Genomic DNA, 22,303 nt, shown 5'->3' with positions numbered 1-22,303 from the left:
AGCACTTTGGCAAGTTCCAAATGTCAGCAGCCACCCTAGTGGCACTGGTTTTTGTTTTGTTTTTCCGTGGAAAATATCCAGAGACTGCCCCCCCGCCACACATACACACTTTCCCTCTTAAATAGGCTGCTTTTGTGCAAAGTGCCTACATGCAAAGTGCCTGCCTGGTTCTCCACCAAAAGCCTCTCTTGAAATACTACTTTTAGATTCTTTGAACAAGCTTTACTTTTTCATAGATTTTTGTTCCCCGGGATGTTTTTCAAAGGCTTCAATAAGGGAACGCCTAATTAATAACACATCTGATATATGTGATGTTCTCCAGAGGGGATAAGAAAAAAAAACCCTCTGAGAGTTATTCTCCAGAAGGACCTCAGCATCAGGGTTTCCCCTTGGAAATGTGGCGGAGTTTGATTTAGGGCAAAATGTGAGCCACCACAGAGAAACTCCGTTTGAATTCCTTTTGATGCTTTGTCTGCCTAATCAGAGATCCATTCAGTCATCACTCAGCCTGGTTTGGAGACATATTTTGATAGCAATTTTTAATGATTTAACTAGACATTGAAGAAGTCAAATGAAAGTTTCCTTCTTCTCTCCTAAATATAATTGCAAGCCCCCACCCCTACAGTTTTTGCTGATTGCCTCTCTATAAAAAATTGAAATGCAAATGTAGGCATTTCCTACTTCTATGCCTGACTTTCTTAAGTTCACATCAGATTAATCTCTATTTCAGGGCTGTCAAACTCATGGCCAAAAGGCCAGATGCATCCCGTGCTGGCCACACCCACACCCGGTTTAGCGAAGGGGAAAAAAGTCATGATACATCACGTGATGCCAGCCTGACAGTGCGAGTTTGATATCCCTGCTCTATTTCATCCAACTTGTCTTCAAATCTTTAGAATGCACAGGAAATGTATCACTTTGGTTTGAGATACACTCCTTTAGGTGCTGTTCACATTCTACAATGTGTGAGAAATGCCTTCTTCTTGTCAAGGGATCAAAAATGCACCCTAACCAGTTTGGGGAAGGTAGCATAGTTTTACTTGCCAAGAAAATCCACACTAACTAATTTACTAACTATGGAGGGTTATATATGAGGGAAGTTGCTTGGACCAGCAGTAGTTGATTCCAAATGAATATTAGTTTCCAAATCTACCTCTGATTTCTAACTTATGTCTCTCTACACAAAGAACTAGTCCAAATAATAAAGATGTGCTTGACTAATGTTCTCTCTTCCTCTTCCTCTTCCTCTCCCTCTCCCTCCCTCTTCCCCCCCCCTCTCTCTCTCTCACACACACACACACACACCACATCTCTTTGCAGCAACAGCATCAAACTAAAACCTGTTTCTTCAACCTTATTGACTAGTGAAATTCTGTTCAAATCATATCACTTAAAACAGCACAAAATGCTGCTTTATCCTGGGGTAAACTTTCAAAGTGGGAATTTCATTCTGAGGTCAGAACAACTGAAATGTTCATTTTGAACTCTGAATATTTTCTCCGAACAAACAAATGACTACCTAAAGTGGACCAGAGATTTCTTGTCCATCTATCTTTTCCATAGCCCCAAGGCTCAGCACTCCATGCTTTATCCACCTCATGAATTTTTTTTATGGCAAAATCAATCATTACCTACTATCATCTGTTTCTGTGCCATAAATGAGCAGTGAAATTGATGAACAGCAGGCAGGAAATAAAATAGGCAAAGAAAGAAATCAGTAAAATCTGGTTCTGGGAAGGAATTATTTCAGATACTATTTGCATTGTAGGTGATGTTCTAGCTACTTCTAACTTTTATCTCCTGATAAAAGGATCTGCTTACCAAGTCTATAATGTTCTTAATTTAAAACATAAATAAACACAAGATCCTTTGTTACATTTATGTCCTCCATAGTGTCACTCTGGATGACTCTGGATTCAGCACTAAATTTCAGCTGCAGAAGGTTCTGATATTTACTTCTGGAATGGTCTGATCCTCCTGAAAAAATTCAGAAAAAAGGGGAGATATAAGGACTTAATCTCTTGGATATTGATACCAGTTTTTCTAATAACTCTTGCTATTTATCATATAACGCACCCTGCATTTTGCCTCTGGGAGCTTTCCTGGAAGATGAAGAAAAGGTCATTTCATTACCTCACCAGGAAATAATGATAAATACAAGCTATAACACAAGGACACTTTTAAAGTATATGTTTCACCCTTGATCTCTTTCACAAAGTTTATTTTAAGAGCTTGAAAGCCAAGCTCAATGAAGAAGCTTTCCATTGGGTTCAGCATCTATCCTGTTCCATAATGTTCTCCTTTCTCTGTCTTTTGAAGCGGTTCCACGAACCAGTGCCACCCAGTGCAGCTCCGTGCCAGAGCCCCGTTACGGGAGACGGATTGGCATTGACTTCTCGGTGGGGGCTGTGGTCCAGTTTGAGTGTAATGCTGGCTATGCTCTCAAGGGATCTCACAGCATTGAATGCTTGACAATGCCTGGAACTCTTGCCCAGTGGAACTCTTCGGTGCCTACTTGTCTTGGTATGTATCTGCCAAGGACAGGACTAAGTGGCATTCACAGCCAGTCATTCTGTGGCATGCTCATATTTTTTTTATAACAGACTTTAGAACATGTTTCTCAGCCTCAGCAGTCTTAGGATGTACGGGCTTCAACTCCCAGAATTCTTGGAGTTCAAGTCCACACATCTTAAAGTTGCCAAGGTGAGAAACATTGCTTAAGAGCTATGACTCAACCCATGGTCGAAACTAAAGAACTTTGGCTGATCTTGGAAAAAGTTGTGCAGGATTGGATCTGGCTGGCTATGGAATTCTGGGAGTTGAAGTGTATACATCTCAAGATTGCCAAAGTTGGGAAGCACTACTTTATGGCAAAGATGAAAGCAAAGAAGGGCTGGGCTGTTCTTTGTTTAGCGATCTGTGATTTCCCAACTCCATTTGGAACAGTAGAAATCCTTCTGAAATGCATCCATCAGAAATATATCATAATCACATATGTTCTTCAAATGATTGCTGTAATAGTTCCAGTGTAACTTCTAATATGGGTATATGCAAGGTTATTTGGTATTTGCAGAATTAACTTTTCTGGCAATATTAACCATAAATGTGCACATTAAAAAGCAAGATTCTAACCTCGGTGATTTCCTCAGAAGGATTTAGATGAACCCTCCTGATAGCTTAGAAATCTTGGGATTGGTGGAGAAACATTTCTTGTGAGTTCAGGGTCCTGCATCTTTTCTTCCCCCTCCTCAAAGCTAGCAGAAATTAAAATACATTTTGCTAAATTGTGTTGCCAAATAAATTATGCAGGGATAGAGCTCATTTCATTTCAGATAATTTGCAACTTTTATCTTGGGTACGGTTTCCTTCCCAGAGAGACTTGTGTCAGGGAAAACAGAAGGCATGACTCGGTGTTGCTGCGGGAAACGGCTGAGGCTCTCTAGCAGGTGCAAATCATATGTAGATGCTGCAGGAAAGGAGTGGGGAATGTTCTTTCAGCAGATTCTCCTTTTTTTATGTTGTATGCAAAGTCATCCAGCAAGGATTCATGACAAATTGGTGCACATCTCAGAGTCTGAACATTCTCTGTCTTTGCTGCAGGGTTTTCCTTGGGATACAAATCCTTCCTAAAGTTATTTATTTATTAAACAAATTAATATAGCTACCCAAGCCACACACAGGTGACTCTGGATGGCTTAGCCTTACAATATTTAAAAAAAAATCCATCGCATAGTAAAAACCCATTAAAAACACCACTATGGCAACAACAATACAATCAAATCAGCCACTTAATTGGCTCCATTCATAGTACCCAGGCCCATTGGCAAAACCATGTTTTTGAGAAAGTAACAGGATGGGGGCAACTATATCTTGGGGGAGATAATGTTCAATAAAGAAGCCCCCCCCCCAAGAAAGCTCTTTTGTCACATTAGATGTACATCCCTAATCAATGAGACCCATGACACGCCCTACCTCCCCTTCCCTGTTATCTCCAAATGATATAGGAGGAGAGCCATGTTAGTCTACAGTGGCCAAACATCTGAAAGTCTGGAAGCATCTTTGTTGGTCTTAACTGGTGCTACCAGACTTTTATCTCCAAACAAGGAAGTGTCACTATAGCAAAAGCAGTATTGATGTGGAAGGTTGTCTTCTTCACCGGGCAAAGTGGAAAGGCAGGTTATGGTACCTGGGTTACCTGCAGAAGGAGGATCATGACACAAAGCAATTAATCCAAAGAACAATGATTATTTGTATGTGCACAAAATGCAGAGATTAACGGGCATTAACGGGTTGTCTTTTGGCTTTTTTGAATATATGGCAATTTGTGTAGCAAAAATCAAAACCTGGGTTGGGAGGCTAGGCATTTGAGAGAATAATTGGATAATAATTCCGAAGATTAGAAATAGGTACCTAACTGCCATGATGAGTAGAATGATTTCAGTCTCAAGGACTGTTGATGTAACACAGACTTTCTTGTCTATTTCAGTGCCTTGTGGTGGAAACTTAACAGAGCGAAAAGGCACCATTTTGTCCCCTGGATTCCCTGAGCCCTACTTGAACAGCCTCAACTGTGTGTGGAAAATAACTGTCCCTGAAGGAGCTGGAATACAGGTAAAGCATAGCTACAAAGAATAGCTAAGTTGATAAGCCAGCTCAGATTTCGAAAGAAAGGACTCGAAGAAAGAGTGCTCTCTTTCTTTAGCTTGTAGCCTAACCAAGAAGTCAAGATGTTGGTCTTCTAATCTGCTTTTCCCCCCGCTAGACTAGTTATTATTAAAAAAAAAATACTGTCCAGGATTTAATTATATGGCAAGTGTCAAGGAGACTATTTATCTCACAGAAGACATTGTAGGTGGAGGGCTATGTCTATGGCAGCCAGAGAGTCAGAAAGGATCTGATAGCATCTTTTCAGGCTAATAGAAATTTTGTTAAAGGGCATGAGCTCACTTCATCAGATGTAAAATCTGATATCAGGGTTCTTCTTTTGATGATCCGGCTAGCTCAGATTTGAAGATGGAAAGCAAAGAATACAGTTGGATAGAAATTCTTTCTCTCTGACCAGGCAGTCTGTGAAGCAGTCTGCCAGTTTCAAAAGCACTGATGAGCATTTATATGATGAGTAATTGGGAGAATTGGAGGAACTCTTGGTTAATAGAAGTACCTACCCTGCTGCCTATCTTCCTGAATTAACCAGACATGTCACTTGGTAATGTTCAGCTCCTTGTCCTGAAGGTTTTGAGGTTGCCTAATCAAGAACAGTTCAATATTTCATGTCTTCCAAGACAAGCAAGGACCTCTCCCAGATGGATCTGACTCCATGCTCCCAATAGGGCATATGTTTAAACATCCTATCTGACAGTTGCATGCAAATGGTTTTGCACTGAGCAGGTTTACTACAAGCTTTGTGCCATCTAAAAGATGTATGCCTTAGGTGAAGGATATGAAAACACGATTATCAGATTACCAGGTATGGAAGAATGGGACAGGACAGAACAAAGATTCAAGGGAATCTTGATAATCAGAAACACTGGGTAGAAAGCAAAACATTGAATTAGAACTAAAATGAATACCAAATTTTATGTTTGAATAGGAAAAATAAATAAAGGCATAAGTACTGTGGAGGTAGACCATGTTGTATAGCACAATGTGAAAGTTTTGGGGTCAATTCCAAGCTGTGTCAACAGAGGTGAAGTTCACTTAAATCTGATCCTCTTTGTTCTGCATTGGTCATATCACACCTAGAATTTTTCATCATATTTTAGAAAGGCACTGGCCAGATGGAGTATGTCCAGAAGAGCAACCAAGACCATAAGGGGTATAGAAGAGAAACCTATGAGGAATGGTTAAAGGTCTTGAACATGCATTTATTTATTTATTTATTTATTTATTTATTTGATTTGCCAATTGTTTACAAGATAATAAGTGTATACATAGTTGTGAATACATGAAATGGGTACATATAAGAAAAATAAAAGAATAAGAGAAACAATAGGACAGGGACGGTAGGCACGTTGGTGCGCTTATGCACGCCCCTACAGACCTCTTAGGAAAGGGGTGAGGTCAATAGTAGACAGTCTAAGGTTAAAGTTTTTGGGGTTTGGGAAGAGACTACAGAGTCGGGTAGAGTATTCCAGACATTGACCACTCTATTGCTGAAGTCGTATTTCCTGCAATCAAGTTTGGTGCGGTTTACTTTGAGTTTGTATCTATTGTGTGCTCTTGTGTTGTTATGGTTGAAGCTGAAGTATTCATTGACAGGTAGGACATTGCAATGTATGATTTTATATACCATGCTTAAGTCAGACCGAAGACAGGCGTAATTCAAGGTTTTCTAGTTCTAGAATTTCAAGTCTGGTGGCATAAGGTATTCTACAACGAGTAGAAGAGTGGAGAACTCTTCTTGTGAAATATTTCTGGACATTTAACTTGAAGAAGAAAAAATTGTGCAGGAGGAGCCGTGGAAAGCGGGCTGCCGGAGCATGCTACAGCAGCTCTCTTGGTTTTATTTTATTTTATAAATTTTTAGTACTCCCACTGGATCCTTTTTATTTAAATAATATTTTCTGGAGAAGATAACAGCGTAGACCACAACACAGACAAAAGTTTTTGTTTTGCTAAGAACTAACAAGGCATGGGGAAAAGAAAGAAGTGCCATGGTACTAGCCCAGGATCTCTTCCACCAGTGAAGACTGCAAAACAACCAAGAATTGAGGAGCACTTTGCTGGCAAGAGATCTGTAAGTAAAACTAATCCCCCCCCTCCATTTCCAACAACCTAAAGAAATTAGAACAGGACCTGCAAAGAGATCTGACAAAACAGCAGATATTAGACTTTCCCGATTTAGTGGGGGAGGAGCAAAATGACTGCCAGATTTTTTCACAAACAACTAAGTCAGTTGATATGGAGACGGTGATAAAGACTAAAAAGATTAACAATAATCTAATTCAAAGTGAGGAGAGCTTACTCTGGGAGAATACAACAGAGTTTATGGCAAAACAATGCCTTCTCACAGCGCAAACGGTTGTCTCAATATTTGAACAATTAATAACCATCCAACACGATGTAGAGACATTAAAAAAAAAAGATATCACTGTCTTTCTGCAAGCACAGCATCAGGCTACATACCCCATCACCAACGTACTTACAGTAGACCTGGGTAAATCCCATACTCAGGATATGGAAGAAGAAAAAGAACAAAGACCCAGGGAAACGGTTAAAAAACCTGTTAAAAAGTGGCAGCCCTCTCAGAAAAACAGCCCTTCTCCAGACAAGGCAACAAGAGGAGGAGGTATCAATAGAGAAGTTTCATTGGAAGCCAGGAAAGCATCTCCCCTACAATCACATCGCTCATTGCAAACACAACGCATTGCTTTGAGAGTCCATATGAACAGACTTAATTACGGACGATGGATTACTAAGTGTGCTATACTAAATTCCCTAGTCAGCTTCTTCACTGCCATAGGGGGCAGATTGATCTTCATGCTGTGGAGTGGCTTCCTGAGGTCCCAAATTGGAAGTGGATACTCCTGTCTTTCAAGCAGCCCACCATACCACTGATGCTGTTTAAGATGAAGGCACATTTAGCCTCCTTCCAATTTTTTCCCATCAGAGGTGTCTGTGAGGAAAAGGTTAAACCTTTAATTATTAACATGCGAGCTGTCATGGCTGCTGTGTCTTCTGCATTCTCAACCTTGGAAAAAAAAGAGAGAAAGAAAGTGGGAGTCAGCTAGCCTTGATCGGTGAAGATCTACTTAACAGCACAGAAATGGGCCTCATTAATGCTTTTGGAGCTCTCCCAAGAAAAGAACAAGATAACATATTATTCAAGTTAGAAAATTTAAAGAAATCCTTGTTGGTCACAATGGACACTGCTGAACCGCCTATAAATCTGGTCTCCCCAATAATTGAACCTCTTACTTCTCCCCCAGAGGGCAAGGGACTGCACGAATATGAGTCAGAAAACAGAAGCCAAGATACACAGGGACCACTAGAGGCTCCTGTAGAGATGGAGATACTATCATCCTTATGTGAATATCCTGTGACACCTTCAGCACCACAACAAGAGATTGGGAGAGGTCTCACGACAGTACCATCATCTCAAAGTTGAATGAAGCATGACCTAATAACCTCTTTCCCTATACTTAAGAGAAGAAGCACAGGAATGGCAAGCTCTGCTAGCTGGTGCTAAAATCCCTTATTCTGAACAATTTTCTCAGGAGTCTACACAGGATTCAGATGGGTCTCCCCTCCTTTTAGAGAAAGCCAATTTCATGCGCGATGACACCTCAGTCCATTGCAACAACCCTACAACTTCCCTTTGTATAAATCAAATTTCCTGATGAGCGGCAAAAGATGATCCCCTCTCCATTATAACCTGGAATATAGCGGGCTGGACTGTCCCATCAAAAGACCAACTCTTTTTTGACTACATATCACAATTTAAAGAATAAAAACTGGTTTGATAGTGATTGCGTACAACTGAAAAGGACATATAACAAAGAGTATAGGAAAAGTAAAAATGCCCCTTCTGAGGATCACACGCACTACTTAAAGCAGTTGAAGGCACAATATAAGACCCTGCTAAAAGAAAAGAAAAGTGTGGCTCTGAAGGAGTCTTGGCATAGATTAATTGCAGCAGTCAAGACAAAAAATACATTCCTTTTCTGGCACATCACTAGAGGACAACTAATCAGGTACCATTTCATGCCTGGGAAGAATATTTTAGAGAGCTATATACAGACCTTGACTATGTAACTAAGGAGAGCCAAATTAGTTTGGACCAAACTCCTTACTGGCCCCCGGTCAGGGGTGGGATTCTACCAGTTCTCACCTATTTGCTAGAACCGGTTGTTAACATTCTAAGCAGTTCAGAGAACCGCTTGTTAGAAGAAATTACTGGCCTAATCCTGTAAGGAAGGCAGGAAGGAAACATTCTGGTGTTGCTTACAGAAACTGCCTCTCCGTTAACCCTTATTACATTCTTGGCAGGACTGAACTTCCTGTCTCAGAAAGTTCTCTGGAGTTTTTCCCCCCTCCTTTGCTGGTACTTTGCTTGTGTGGAGTGACCATTTAAAGTTACAATGGCACTGAGAAAAGTGATTTATCACCATTTTTCATACTTACGACTGTTGCAGCATCCTCACAGTCATGAGAGGCCAGGCAAGGAGATACGTGCCTCGATGTGAGTGATATTGAGTTGGCCATGCCCAGCCAATAACATGACCACCAAGCCATGTCCACCCAGACACATGACCACCAAGCCATGCCCACCACCTAAGCCACGCCCACAGAACCAGTTGTTAAAAATGTGAATCCCACCCCTGCCCCTAGTTACACCAGGAGAGATATCCCGGTTGATCGGAACCCTCAAGGCTAATAAGGCACCAGATGCTGATAATGTTCTGCCAGAAATAATCAAAAAGAATGCCAGTTGGTGGGCTCCACTCTGTTTACATTTATAGATAAAACAGGCCATATGCCAAGAGATTGGGGATTAGCAATTATCATACCAATTTATAAAAAAGGTAATAGAAATGACCCAGGTAATTATAGACCTATTAGCCTTCTGAGTGTTATTAGTAAATTGCATGCCAAACACCTAAACTATAAACTTCAGGATTGGCTAATTTCTGGGGGGATAATCAAAGATGAGCAAGCTGGTTTTAGAGAAGGAAGATCTATGATGGATCATATGTTGGTACTTTACCATCAGATTCAAAAATACACGAATAAAAAAAAAAATCCTCTCTTTTAGTGGCCTTCCTTGATTTTAAGCAGACCTTCGATTCAATATCCAGGAACACTCTCTGGGAGAAAATAAAACGCACTACCATCGATAAACGCCTCCTTTTCCTCATACAAAAACTGTATGCTAATTCCACCTTGAAAGTAAGGTGTAATCCTCAAGGGACTTTAACCGGCCCAGTAACGGTACAAAAAGGGGTATGGCAGGGTTGTATCCTATCCCCCTCCCTGTTTAACTTCTACATTAATTCTCTGATCAACCTTTTACAGAACCCTGATTTACATCCTCCTAACGTAGCACAACATAAAATCCCGATTCTCCTATATGATGACGATGCTGCTATAATTTCACAAACTCCAATTGGACTGAAGAGAGCAATTACGGCAACACTTGAATTTTGTAAACAGAATAAGCTGGTCCTTAATTTTGATAAATCAAAAGTTTTAGTTTTTTCTAAAAAGACCAAGACAATACTCCTGGAAAATAGAAGAGTATAGTTTAGAACAGGCTAGGACATTCAGTATCTTGGGGTGGTTTTCCACTCACAAGGGACATGGAAGGCACACCTGGATCACACATTGCAAGCAGCCTATAGGTCCTCAAATGCAATTAAACATATATATATTTTTACACCGGTGGAGGGCAATTAATACCTACGGCCTTAAAACTTTTTGAGGCCAAAACATTGGCACAAATTCTATATGGGACACAAACAGGAATCCTTGCAAAAAAAAAAAAACTTGTTAGAACCTATACAAACCAAATCCCTGTGAGCCATCTTAGCTGCACCCAAAGGAACTCCAAATGCCCAGGTAAGAATTGAGACAAGCATGCCTATATCATACTGACTGATAATTACCCCTCCCCTAGAAACAGGCAATAGACCACAAGCTGGGCTCTTATGGGCTCTCACCATTATTCTTAATGTCCCTGGGCTTTGACCAAGCAAAGCAACTAGTAATCAATAGAATGAAGGACATGGAGTTCCAGGAAGAACTAAATAGGTTGGCTCACCATAGCAGGGACAGAATTAAACAGGGAGCGTGGGAATCAGCAAGATATCTAAATGATCCGATCTTCCCAAAACAAAGAATAGCTTTCTTCAGAGCCAGATTTAATATTCTCCCATCAGCACTCCTTCAGGGCAGGTATAAGAAAACACCAATAGCAGAACAGGTATGTATATGTGGTAAAGGAGAAGCTGGAGATATCTCACATGTTTTATTGTACTGTGAGTTATACAGAGTTTATAGGTCATTGTATATTCTCCCCTTACTAGAGAGATTGCCAGGGAAGGCAGACAATTTTTATGTAGACTTTCTCCTCCAGGATTCAAACCCAGCTATTACACATGCAGTGGCAAAATTCTGTGTTGCTGCAATGTCTACTAGAAAAAAAATGGTTACAGAATTATAGCTATCAATTTGTGCCAATTTTTGGAGATAGAACAAACTTTGGAAAATGATATTTACACACATACTTATTGGCTCTCCACTCATATAAACCAGGGAGTGCCCCTAACTGTTTGAGAACATGTATTTTCTTAAGAGATGCTTTATCCACTATTAATGTATTATAATGTGTCAGTATTTTATATATATATTTTATATTGTAAATAGTGATGTCTATTGCTGGTCTAAGACCATAATAAAGTTCTATTCTATTCTATTGTGGAGAAACATAGTAGTTACTTCAAAGAGTTGTTCATAGTTGTTTCAAAAAACAGGAGAAGAAACAATAAGTAAAGTTACAAGGAACTTAAGTTTTTATTGGACATCTAAAAACTTTCCTAATGATAACAATTGTTCAAAAATGGTCCAGCTGCCTGGAGAAGTCATGTAGGATTGCAGGTCTGGGAATGATATTCTCCTGTGGATGATGGATCATCCACGTCTTCCTCAGAGGCCTTGAGGGAGAACGAGAGCATTCCTGGAACGTCTGGTATTGCTGACCCTACTGGCAGAACATGCCTTGGCTCACAGGCCAATGAGGACGAGTGGAAGGAGCTACTGGCCTTAGTGAATGCTAGAGCACGCAGGACAGGGAGATGGAGATCTGTCAGATTGATAGGGAGTCCTCTTAATGGGCTGCACCGGGAGGGGCTATTTAGCATGGCAGGCAAAGGGTGGTGTTGCTGGAAGCAACATGTATGGGTCGTGGCCAGATGGTTGTTTGTGTTTCCAGGACTCTGCAGCTCATGGTTTTAATTCAGTTGTGGAGAGTGTTTGTGTTTGTGTTTGGAGCAGCCGGTTATCTGTCGGGTGGACTAATTGGCCATTGCCTGGAAGGTTAGTCTGGAGCTTGTTCGTGGTTGGCTTCACTGAAAATGACCCCCTGAATTGCTGGCTTGGACAATCCCTGTGACTTCTCCTTGCCAGCCCTGAAACCGGACCACCGGACTTGTTGACAAACCTCAGTGGAGGCCCCAGACCTCAGATGGGATTTGGGCTGTTTATTTTTGGAACCTACCCAAGCAAAATCTTTATTTCTAAGACTGTTTGTGGTTTGGCTGTAAGTTTGTTTTGCTTTTGGTTATCTAATTGGTCATGAGCCAATTATTGTGCTAAGGGGGTTAACTGAAAACCTGAAATAGAACTGTTGGAGGAACAGACTGAATAAAGCTCTCTACACCAACCCTGATGTGTGGGGGCAGCAGATATACAGGTTGTCCTTGATTTACAACCATTCATTTAGCAACTGTTTGAAGTTACAATAGCACTGCAAAAAGTGACTTATAACTACTCCCTGTACTTACAGCATCCCCACAGTAAAAAATTCAGGCACTTGGCAACCATCAGGTATTTACAATAGTTAAAGCATCATGGATTTGTCTGTTCACCATTTGTGACCTTCCCAGCCAGCTTCTGACAAGCAGAGTCAATAGAGGAGTCCAAATTCACTTAATGACTGTATGATTTAATTAACAACTGCTTTAAAAGCTTGGTTAAAAATGTTATAAAATTGGGCACAACTCACTTAACAATTGCTTTGCTTAGCAATTGTGTGTCATTGTGGTCATAAGTCAATGGTGGTCATAAGTCAAGGACTATAGATTTCTTTCCTGGGGGAAAGATTGGGCTTGATGATCTTCAAAGTCATTTCTACCCCTTACCTTCCATCCTTTTTTTTTTTGGTGAAAGAGTACAGTATATTGTCTTCGAGCTATTTTATTTAACTATGCTCAATAGTGCTAGTGGCCATCCAGGATTGCTAAACATGAAAGTCGATGCCTGAAGAAAAACACAGAACCTTCAGAAAGGTTTCTCTGAGATAAAAGCCACGAATACTTTCATCTCTGGAAGAAATGATCTGATAGCAGACGTTTCCCTGCTTGGTGCCCTTTAGGACTCCACATATATAATTGACTAGGTAATTAGGACAGTAAAAAAACATCATCTGGAAATCTTCAAGTTGGGAAAAGTTATTATGGAAAAAGTGGGATATATAATAACCCCTTTTATTAACTCTTTCCTAGCTAAGGACTATGTAGTTCAAAGACAGTAGTAGTACTGGCATCTTCTTGACACAAAACTTTTTCAAATGAAATGTATTTAGCTTTATATAAAGAGAGGGAAAACTGGCCCTTTAAAACCTTTGAAAAGTTTGCTAAAGTTCTTGTGTTTTAGTAGGAACAATTAGGTCTGATCCAACTCCAGGATACAAATTGCAGTTTTTTACAACTTATATTTTAAATCAAAGAGAGAGAGAATCCCATTCTGCTTCAGTAACCTAGCAAAAGAGAAGAAAGCAATTAGCATCATAATAGGACCATTTTGCAGCTTCCAAATTCACAAGGCATATCTTTTTGTGGGTGTCAAAATTGATTAACAGATCCGTTTTTTAATTTTACTTAGTTTTGACCTGGATTTTTTGAGAATTGTATATCTTGTTATTGGTATTTCTCACAGCATAGCATGGAAGAGAAAAAGGAAGATTATTTTAGCAGAACCGCTAAATGTATTGCAAAACATTTGACACTTTTGATATCAAGGTGATAATTTATTCCATTCATTTGTTAATTTCAGTGGAGGTGGAGAAGGAGCTACTGGGAGAACCAATCTGCTATTAATACAGTTTTTGCTCTATTTCCTTGGAATGTAATATCTAAATTAGGATGTCTTTAGAAGCTAATAGATCATACAAACTGAAGCTAATGATATTAACAAGAAGAAGTATATTTCAGGAAAATGTAGTTTCACACACACACACCACCCCTCTTCTTGAAAAAATATACTCTCTCAATATTCTAAGTTTGGAACAGAACCATGCATTTCATTATGTCATCACAGAAATGAGATGCAACTGAAGCAAATTATATCATTTGCATCATTATCATGATGACATCATGGCATGACATGTCTTAGTGAAGATAGCCATGACTTCATGAAAGCTTTCTGGAAAATCTTGCACTGGTAATGCACAATAAAAGCTGCATTGTTACAACACTGTACTTACTGAATTTCTACCTTTTCTTATTAAACTAAACTGAACTAAGCAGCCTGGATTCATACAAGATCTTAAACCAGGGAAAAAAGAAACTATCTGAGGTTAATATTTACCAGGCTTTGTAACTGCTAGCTCTGTCACTGACCTGCTTAAACAGGTGTTGTCTGAAACCCAGCCTTGAAGAAAGGTGTTTGACCTGTTTGTAAAGGAATGAAGTAGGTCCTTATAAGCATAAGCGACATACATGTTGCATGGACAATGATCCTCATTCATATGCTAGGATCTTCATATAACTGTGCAGACACTTAAGCTGAATTGACAGTGTAACATGTGTGTCTAAGGTGTAATTGGCTGTCTGCAACTCTGCTGTAAACATAACCAGAGTGTTTTAATGATAGCCAACTGAACATATAACATCTGGATTGTATTAGACTTTCATCGATTTCTGTTTTGTATTCCAGGTTAATCCTGGCAAATCAGATGAGCTGGAAAGAATGAAAGCATTCTTAGAAGTGGACTATAGGCAGTATATGACCAGGGAGATTGTATATAATCTGTTCACTAGCTATGACTTTTTATATGAGTTATTCATTTCCTAAGCAGCAATTCTGCCTGGTAGTAAATATACACTGCAATTCCTGAAATCTTCAACATCATTTTAGAATTACAACTTTAGAATTCCTTCATTCATTCCACCCCCCCACAAAAAAAAACCCCTTCTGAAAAAGAAGTGAGGAATGAAAAGGAGAATAAAACTAACTTTCAGTTCTATTATACAGAAATCATTACAAGTTGGATAATTTTTTCTCTTTTTTTTTCCCACTCTTGCACTTTTGCCCTTCTTTTTTCGTTCTTTTTCTTACTTTATATTAGTTTTTATCTTCCTTTAAAAAAAAAACTTTTGCTCTGTAAAGCTGTTAATATATTATCAAACAAGTTGGGTAATTATGTAGACTCCAGAGCAATTTGTAAAGGCTCTGTGGGGGTTATTAGCATTTTGTTGAGATGAATCCAAAGGCTTTTGTGTTTCATTTATGTTTTGATTTAAAGTTTTCACAAAATGGCTTTAGGACAAATTAAGGAGGAAAACAACTGAAAATGTCAGAAGCAGTTATTTATGGTCACCCTGCCAAACACATCACTTTTTTTTCCTATTGCCTTCAGTAAAAAACACATTTTGCATTTCCATGGGATAAATTCCTCCCAAATGCCATCCTGGCTAAAGGGCAGATATCATAATTAAATGAAAAATGTTTTATGTGGCATGCAATTTTACTAAAAAAAAAAAAAAAACCATTGCAAGAAGAAAGTATGTATGATCAAGATCTAGGATTAAAGATTTCACCTCTTAGTTTGGGCTGTTTAAAACAGAATTCCCTAACCAGGTGTCTCTGGGGAAAACATTTCCCAGCTAGCATAACTGACAGATTTCAGATATTTGGGTTGTGCTGTGAGAGATTGGTTAACCTCTGCACTATAGTTCTGAGAACCCCATCCACCAGACTTAAGCCATATGTGATGGCAGGGAGATTACAAGATGTATTCATGGGCAGGCTCTCAGCTGCCATGGGATTAACAGTGAAACTTGGAACCCCATGTTAATTAAAACTGCATCAAAGAAGAGGCCTCAAAATGTTCTTCAATGCATTTCAAAGCTCTTTAGTATAAAATAGACACACTGAGATTTTTACACTGATAAATTGTGTAAAAATAATTTGTTATACAAAGTTTGTGAATCTACCATAAAAAATTAAATTACATTTGGTTTACTGATTGCATTTTGAATGGTACTGTTATAGTAGTACTGGTAACCTTTAATTCTGAATGGTACTGCTAACAGTAGTAATGTTAATCGTAATTGTGACTATTATCATCACCATCACATATGTTTTCCTTCTCTGGCCTTTTCCCTGTTTCCAGATTCAAGTGATCAGTTTTGTTACAGAACAGAACTGGGATTCCCTAGAAGTCTTTGATGGAGGGGACAATACAGCCACCATGCTGGGCAGCTTCTCAGGTAAGATCTGAAGGTACCATAGAAAGGGATGTAACTGCTTACTTATTAAGTATTTATTTTCAATAAATAATTATTATAAGCCACCCACATAAATGGGCAACTAGGTAAGTCAAATCAAATCCATCGATATTTAGGGTTGAAACCAGAGCTGGCTGCCAAGATAGTTTTCTCAAGAGAAAGGAACCAATATCCAGAACTGTAGGAGACTAGCAGGCAGAGTTGGGGGCAGAATTAAATGTGTCATCAGCTTAGAATCCTTACATTGCCACAAATGGTCTAAGGCCAACCCCTTTTGAATTCCACCGACCTTTATTCATTCAGATTTTCCCTTTAGTTGACTAGATTCTTGTGCATAGACTTGAGAAATAAATTTTTCTGAATTGCAGCTTCATGCACGTTCCCGATCATTTGTGCCCAACAGAGCAGGGTAATGATAGAAAACCAGTCTTTGCACTGACACTGCTGTTCTTCAGTTGAGCATCTAAAATCAGTTCTTTAATCAACTTGAAAGAAGAGCTGGGATCACAGGGAAGTTGGGATGGACAAACTGAATGCCCCTTCCTCACCCTCACCCTCAGTTCCCAAAATTCACAAAGTCATAAAATCTTCAGATGACAAAATGGAAATAGTATTAATGCATGAGATGTCGATGTTTACATACACAATTTAATTAGATATTTGTCTTCATGCCAATGATCCATAACATTTCTAAATTCTAGAGTGAGATTATTGTGTTGTGAGAGAGATTATTGTGTGTGTGTGTGTGAGAGTGAGAGAGAGGGGGGGAAGGAGGGAGGGAGGGAGAGAGAGCATTAGTGTAATTTAGCTTCAGACAATCAGCCACAAATATTGTGCGGTAAACTGCTGTTTGTCTCATTACAGCCATGTTAGTCACATGTGTAACAATGGCAAAGTATAAAAACCACAGTGTCAAGCTGTTCTTTGAAGGATCGGTCCTTTCACATATTGAATTCCTCGCTTGTCTTACAAGAAATTGTGAAACAGGAAGTATTGAATAAAAAAATTCCTGCAGGATGAAGGAGAGAGCCTTGTCAGTATGTGTGAACAAGAAAGATAGAGACTGCTAGGTAGGCAGGGAACAAAAGGGTGACTAATCATAACAAATAATGCTCCATAAAGAAAGTTGCTAGCAAATTGCATGATTGCAATGTGGTATAAGAAAAGGCAAGTGATGTATCCAGAGCTGGTATTCAGCAGGTTCTGACCTGTTCTGGAGAACTGGTAGCGGAAATTTTGAGTAGTTCAGAGAACCGGCAAATACTACCTCTGACTGGAGATTTTACAGTATCCTTCCCCTGCTACGTCCCCCAAGTCACGCCCACAGAACTGGTAGTAAAAAAAAGTTGGATCCCACCACTGGATGTATTTGAAAAGTGTAAGTGGTATATAAAAGAAGACACCAGACACAAGTATGTTAGGTGTAAGGAATGAAGAATGACACTGTGAGTTACTCAGACTGGTTTTCTATGGTTACCCTCCTCTAACAAAGGATTAGGGCCATACATTAAGCTGCAATACATTATGCACAAGAATCTAGGTTTGTTTTTTTTATTGTTCCTGGCCTATAGAAAGGATTCCAGACTAAAACACACTCTGTATAACTATCAAATATACCATATGAACCATAAGGGAGGGTCCCTTCTGGGCCTCTTTCTGCATACCAGGGATTCAAGACCTTTTAGCTCCTAGGGAAAGAACCCCTCCTACCTGGGACTCCGTGTCAGATTCCACCAGATGGTGCTTCCCACTTATTTTTACTTGGCAGGGATTGACAAAGCTTTCAATTATATGAAATGTTCATACTTTTAAAATCCACCTAGAGCAATGTATCCCAACCTGGGCAACCTGAAGATGTGTGGACTTCACTCCCAGAATTCCCCAGCCAGCATATCAAGGTTGGCATGAACAGGATCCTCTCCTAGCACTCTAAAATATGCCCTCTGACTGATTCCTTCCTCTTGTGCCTCTCCCCCCTCCCCTCCTCCCACTAGGTACCACTGTCCCTGCCTTGCTCAACAGTACCTCTAACCAGCTGTATTTGCACTTCTACTCTGACATCAGTGTCTCTGCTGCTGGATTTCACCTGGAGTACAAAAGTAAGCTCATTTCAGTGCCGTGCCAATTGTTTAGATTGTGTGTGCTGAGTTGCAGTCATTATGCAAATGGGAGATGTGGCATGTCCCACTTCTGATAGATCCCAGATTCAGTAAACCCAAGCAACTGGAAGAAAGGGATGGGATATACAATCACTGAATGGTAAATTATCAAAGAAGTGCCTTGGATGGAAACGGGAACAGTTTGAATTTAAACCAATTAACTATAGAACCTAGAAATTAATCCAAAAAGTGTTACGATTGGAGGAGGCCATTGAGCCCAAATCCCAGATTAATGCAGGAATCCAGCTTCCCAAATCCAGTGTCTCAAATAAATGATTCTGTAATTTCAAGTTGAAGTCATCTATTGAACGAGAACCTACCATCTTCCCTGGTAACTGATATTTCCGAACGTGTAATTAGTATTGAAATCTGCCATCTTGTAATTTAAATCTTTTATTTCATGTCCAAGATTTTGGAATAATAAGGTCTTGGCTGCGTTCTCTAGTTCTTCAGGTTTTTCCAAAATGATATCATATTTCCTCTTAGTTTCTTTTCTCAAAGGTGAATATACCTATTCCCTTTAGCTCCTCCATGTAGAAGTTAGGCTCTGATCTCTTGTTCATACTCGCTGACCTTCCCTTGACCTGTTCCGGTATTCCTGAAAAGAAAAAGTGAAATACTCAGAACTGGGTACCGGGTTCCAGGTATAGCGTGTCCACGATCAAATAGTAGAAAACCTGTCACCAACATCTGGTCACTATTCAATTGAGGGATGGCATTTTCTGTACTGGGGCCAAATTTATGTTGGGATATGTAATGCTGGGATTTCTGAGATTGAGAGGAAGGTGCTGCCCACAACATCTAGGTAAAATTGCTACATTCATTATGGAGGATTAGTTCTTTGTGACCATTTGTTGTTCCTATTCAGGCCTTCGAGGGCTTAAATCCCTCCTTAATATACCTGAATCGAAAGAATATTCTTCACCATCCTTCTCTAACCTGTTTTGATTTTGTCTGAAAACTTTCAAATGATAGTGCTATTATTTCCTGTGGTTTGCAAATTGTACTTTTGTTGATCCATATAGTTCTTTAAAGGAACATTATTTTTTGAAATTATGGAGCTTGGAACAGATCGTAAAACATCTTTCCTTGTGTACAATAGCCAATCTTACTTTAAAAAAAGATTATTGATTTTTCAAAGATCACTTAATGTTTTTGTCAATATATACACTATTGTGTAATGATTATAATGCAATGGTTGTCTCCCTGTTAGCAAATACTTCTTCCCTGAATTAAAATTTAAACTATCCTTTTCCATCCCCTCAAGATTTATTTCTGAGATTTACCAGGTGGACACAAAAGATGGAGCTAGTTAATTAGAGATGCTAGAGATTGATCTAAGGTTTCATTCATTTTCTTTGCTATCAAACTATGGATGCTGTTTAAAGATTTATCTTGTCTGGTCATAAAACCAATACTTTCATTACTAGCTATACTGATTGGCATTAGTTTTTCATGGCCTTAAGCTAAAGGATTTATGGAGTAATTGAAGACAGGAAGTGCCAGTGGGAGAGCTAAATCTTCTTTAGACTTGGCCTCTGAACCCTCCCTTTAAAAAAAGATTTTGCTAGCATTAGAGTAGTGGCTCAGGAATTTTGGGATTTGAAGTCTACAGGTTGTAAAGTTGCCATAGTTGCCCACCCCTACAAGCAAACTGGAGCACTTAAAGCTCTGTACAAATGAGTTAAAGCTCCATATAAGTTCCAATATTTGAGGGACTGCCACAAAGATGAGAGGGTCAAACTATTTCCAAAGTACCTGAAGGTAAGACTAGAAACAATAGATGGAAAGTAATCAAGGAGAGAAGCAACCTAGAGCTAAGAAGAAATTTCCTAATGGTGAGAACAATCAATCAGTGGAATAAGGCTTGTGGAAGGCTTCAACACTGGAGCATTCAAGAAGAGACTCAAGAAGTTTTCAAGAAGAGACTGGACAAGCAGAGAGTTGGACTAGATGACCTCCAAGGTCCCTTCCAACTCTTATTCTATGAGTGATGGTCCTTCTCCAAAGGCTCTTTTCTAGAAGAGATAACTTTACAAAGAAGTTGGAGAAGAAACCCCTATCCCACATGCCATAATCTCTCCCTATTGAGTGCTGATCAGGGCGGGAGGTAGAAAATAATCCATGTGATACTGAACCAAGCACCTCAACAATTTCATGTGTTGAAATGGTCAAACTGGAGCCCAATTGAAGCCCAAATCAAATTGGTGACCAAAGGTGCATGATATAATCTATGCACTATATCCCCGCCACAGCCAGAGTTCAGGCTGAGACTATCAGAACAGATGGTCCTTGCTGGGCCCTGCCAGTCAGCTTCTGAAGGAAGTCCCATGGTGGAAAAAACAACAGCAGTGTCCTTTTTCACTCCGCCAGAGAAGATCATCAGCATGTATGATATATTCATTTGCATAGGGACTGTATACATGCATTACATGGGGGGAGTATTCCTGAGTCATAACATTTTAAATGTAGAATTAGTGGTGCAGGATTTAATTCTTGAAGCTTCCATCATGGGCTAAATAATAGTGTTGTGATTTTAATGCACTTTAATTGGGATTCTGCCATAATGAAGGAAAGCTTTAAGCCCACAGTTCTACCATCATCTTCCAGTTAACTGATTTCTGCAAAACATTCAGTAAAGTTTAAGAGATTCTCATAAATAAGATAACAAAATGAGCTGGACTGTGCTACTACCAGATGGAGAAAAACTGACCAAACAAACGTTTGGAAGTGTATGTCAATGGCTCTCCATCAAACGAGGTGAAATATACCATTCTAGGGCTTATGTAATTCAACATATGTCATGGATGACGGGTTAGAAAATATCAACAGAAAGATGCAGTGATAATAAACACCATAAGGAACAGTATCAAGATTCAGGAGGTCTTTGACAAGCTGGGCAGAAACCATCAAGATTAAATGCAAAGTCCTACATTTGAGTAAGAAAAATCACAGGTTTAATTATGGAATAGGGGTGGTGATGTAGGCAGGCATTCTGGGCAACAATACATATGAAACTTTGATATTTTGGAGATCAAGAATTGAACATGAGACAACAAATATAATGTCAAGACCAAAAGAAATCATTCTTCTCTATTCTACATTGTTCAAACTATAGTATGTTGAGAACAGTATAACCAATTCCAGCCACATTTTAGGAAGAACATTAAAAAAATTAGGGGTGTCCTTCTCAACTAAGATGATAAGGGGCCTGGAAGAAAAACTTTACAAGAAACAGTTGAAGATTATTTAGCTTGGAGGAAAAATATAGTTGTTCAATATCTGAATTGCCATGATGTAAAAGATGAGGCAGAATAATTCAGAGTTGTTTCAGAAGATAGGACAAGAACACAAAACATAAGGAAATTGATTGCAGGTGAACATCAGGGAAAAATTATTAATAATAATAATTGTTCAGGACATGGTGGATTTACTGGAGGTGTGTAAGCAGAGGCTGGTTGGCAAGGTAACAGGAATGCTGTAGATTCATGAAATGAGGTTAAGGGTGGATGAGATGATCTTCAAGATCTTTTCTACCTCTTATCTTCAATTAATTCTTTAATGGAAAATAATATGGTGCAATAATCAACTAGATATCATAGTTTAATGAACATACAGGTTGATGGACAACAAAGTCGTGGCCTAATACACAGCATCTTCAAAATGATTTGTTTGATAAAAATCATGAAAATTTGAAACTCTGAAAAATAATATGATTGAGAACCATTCCCATCCTGCTAAAAATGATACATTATATGAAGTCTTCAATACTTCCATTATTTTTCTATGCAGAAAATTTCCTGATCAGTCTCCAGTACATTTAGTGAGTTGTCCAGTAGAGAGAATAAAAGATGTTTTTGCCTTGCACTGTTCACGGTTGCTGTATTCATGGACTAGGTAGATCAACAAACTAAATCA

General features: G+C 39.2%; 1 protein-coding gene across 2 annotated transcripts in view; it reads left to right on the top strand.

The window, feature by feature from the left end:
- CSMD2 (CUB and Sushi multiple domains 2) overlaps nucleotides 1–22,303 on the top strand; it is a 642,692-nt gene that overhangs the window by 513,602 nt on the left and 106,787 nt on the right. For both annotated transcript variants that reach the window (XM_087970516.1, XM_087970515.1), the window contains 4 exons: nucleotides 2,320–2,523; nucleotides 4,487–4,611; nucleotides 16,112–16,208; nucleotides 18,221–18,325. In XM_087970516.1, the coding sequence (XP_087826642.1) occupies nucleotides 2,320–2,523; nucleotides 4,487–4,611; nucleotides 16,112–16,208; nucleotides 18,221–18,325 (531 nt within the window). The remainder of the gene's footprint in view (nucleotides 1–2,319; nucleotides 2,524–4,486; nucleotides 4,612–16,111; nucleotides 16,209–18,220; nucleotides 18,326–22,303) is intronic.

The sequence above is a fragment of the Notechis scutatus genome, chromosome 8 (assembly GCF_049901735.1).
Source record: "Notechis scutatus isolate UNSWTSFEM ecotype Mainland chromosome 8, rNotScu1.2, whole genome shotgun sequence".
Lineage (NCBI taxonomy): Eukaryota > Metazoa > Chordata > Lepidosauria > Squamata > Elapidae > Notechis > Notechis scutatus.
Note: the sequence above shows the minus strand (reverse complement) of the source record. Positions and strands in the feature narration are given on the sequence as shown.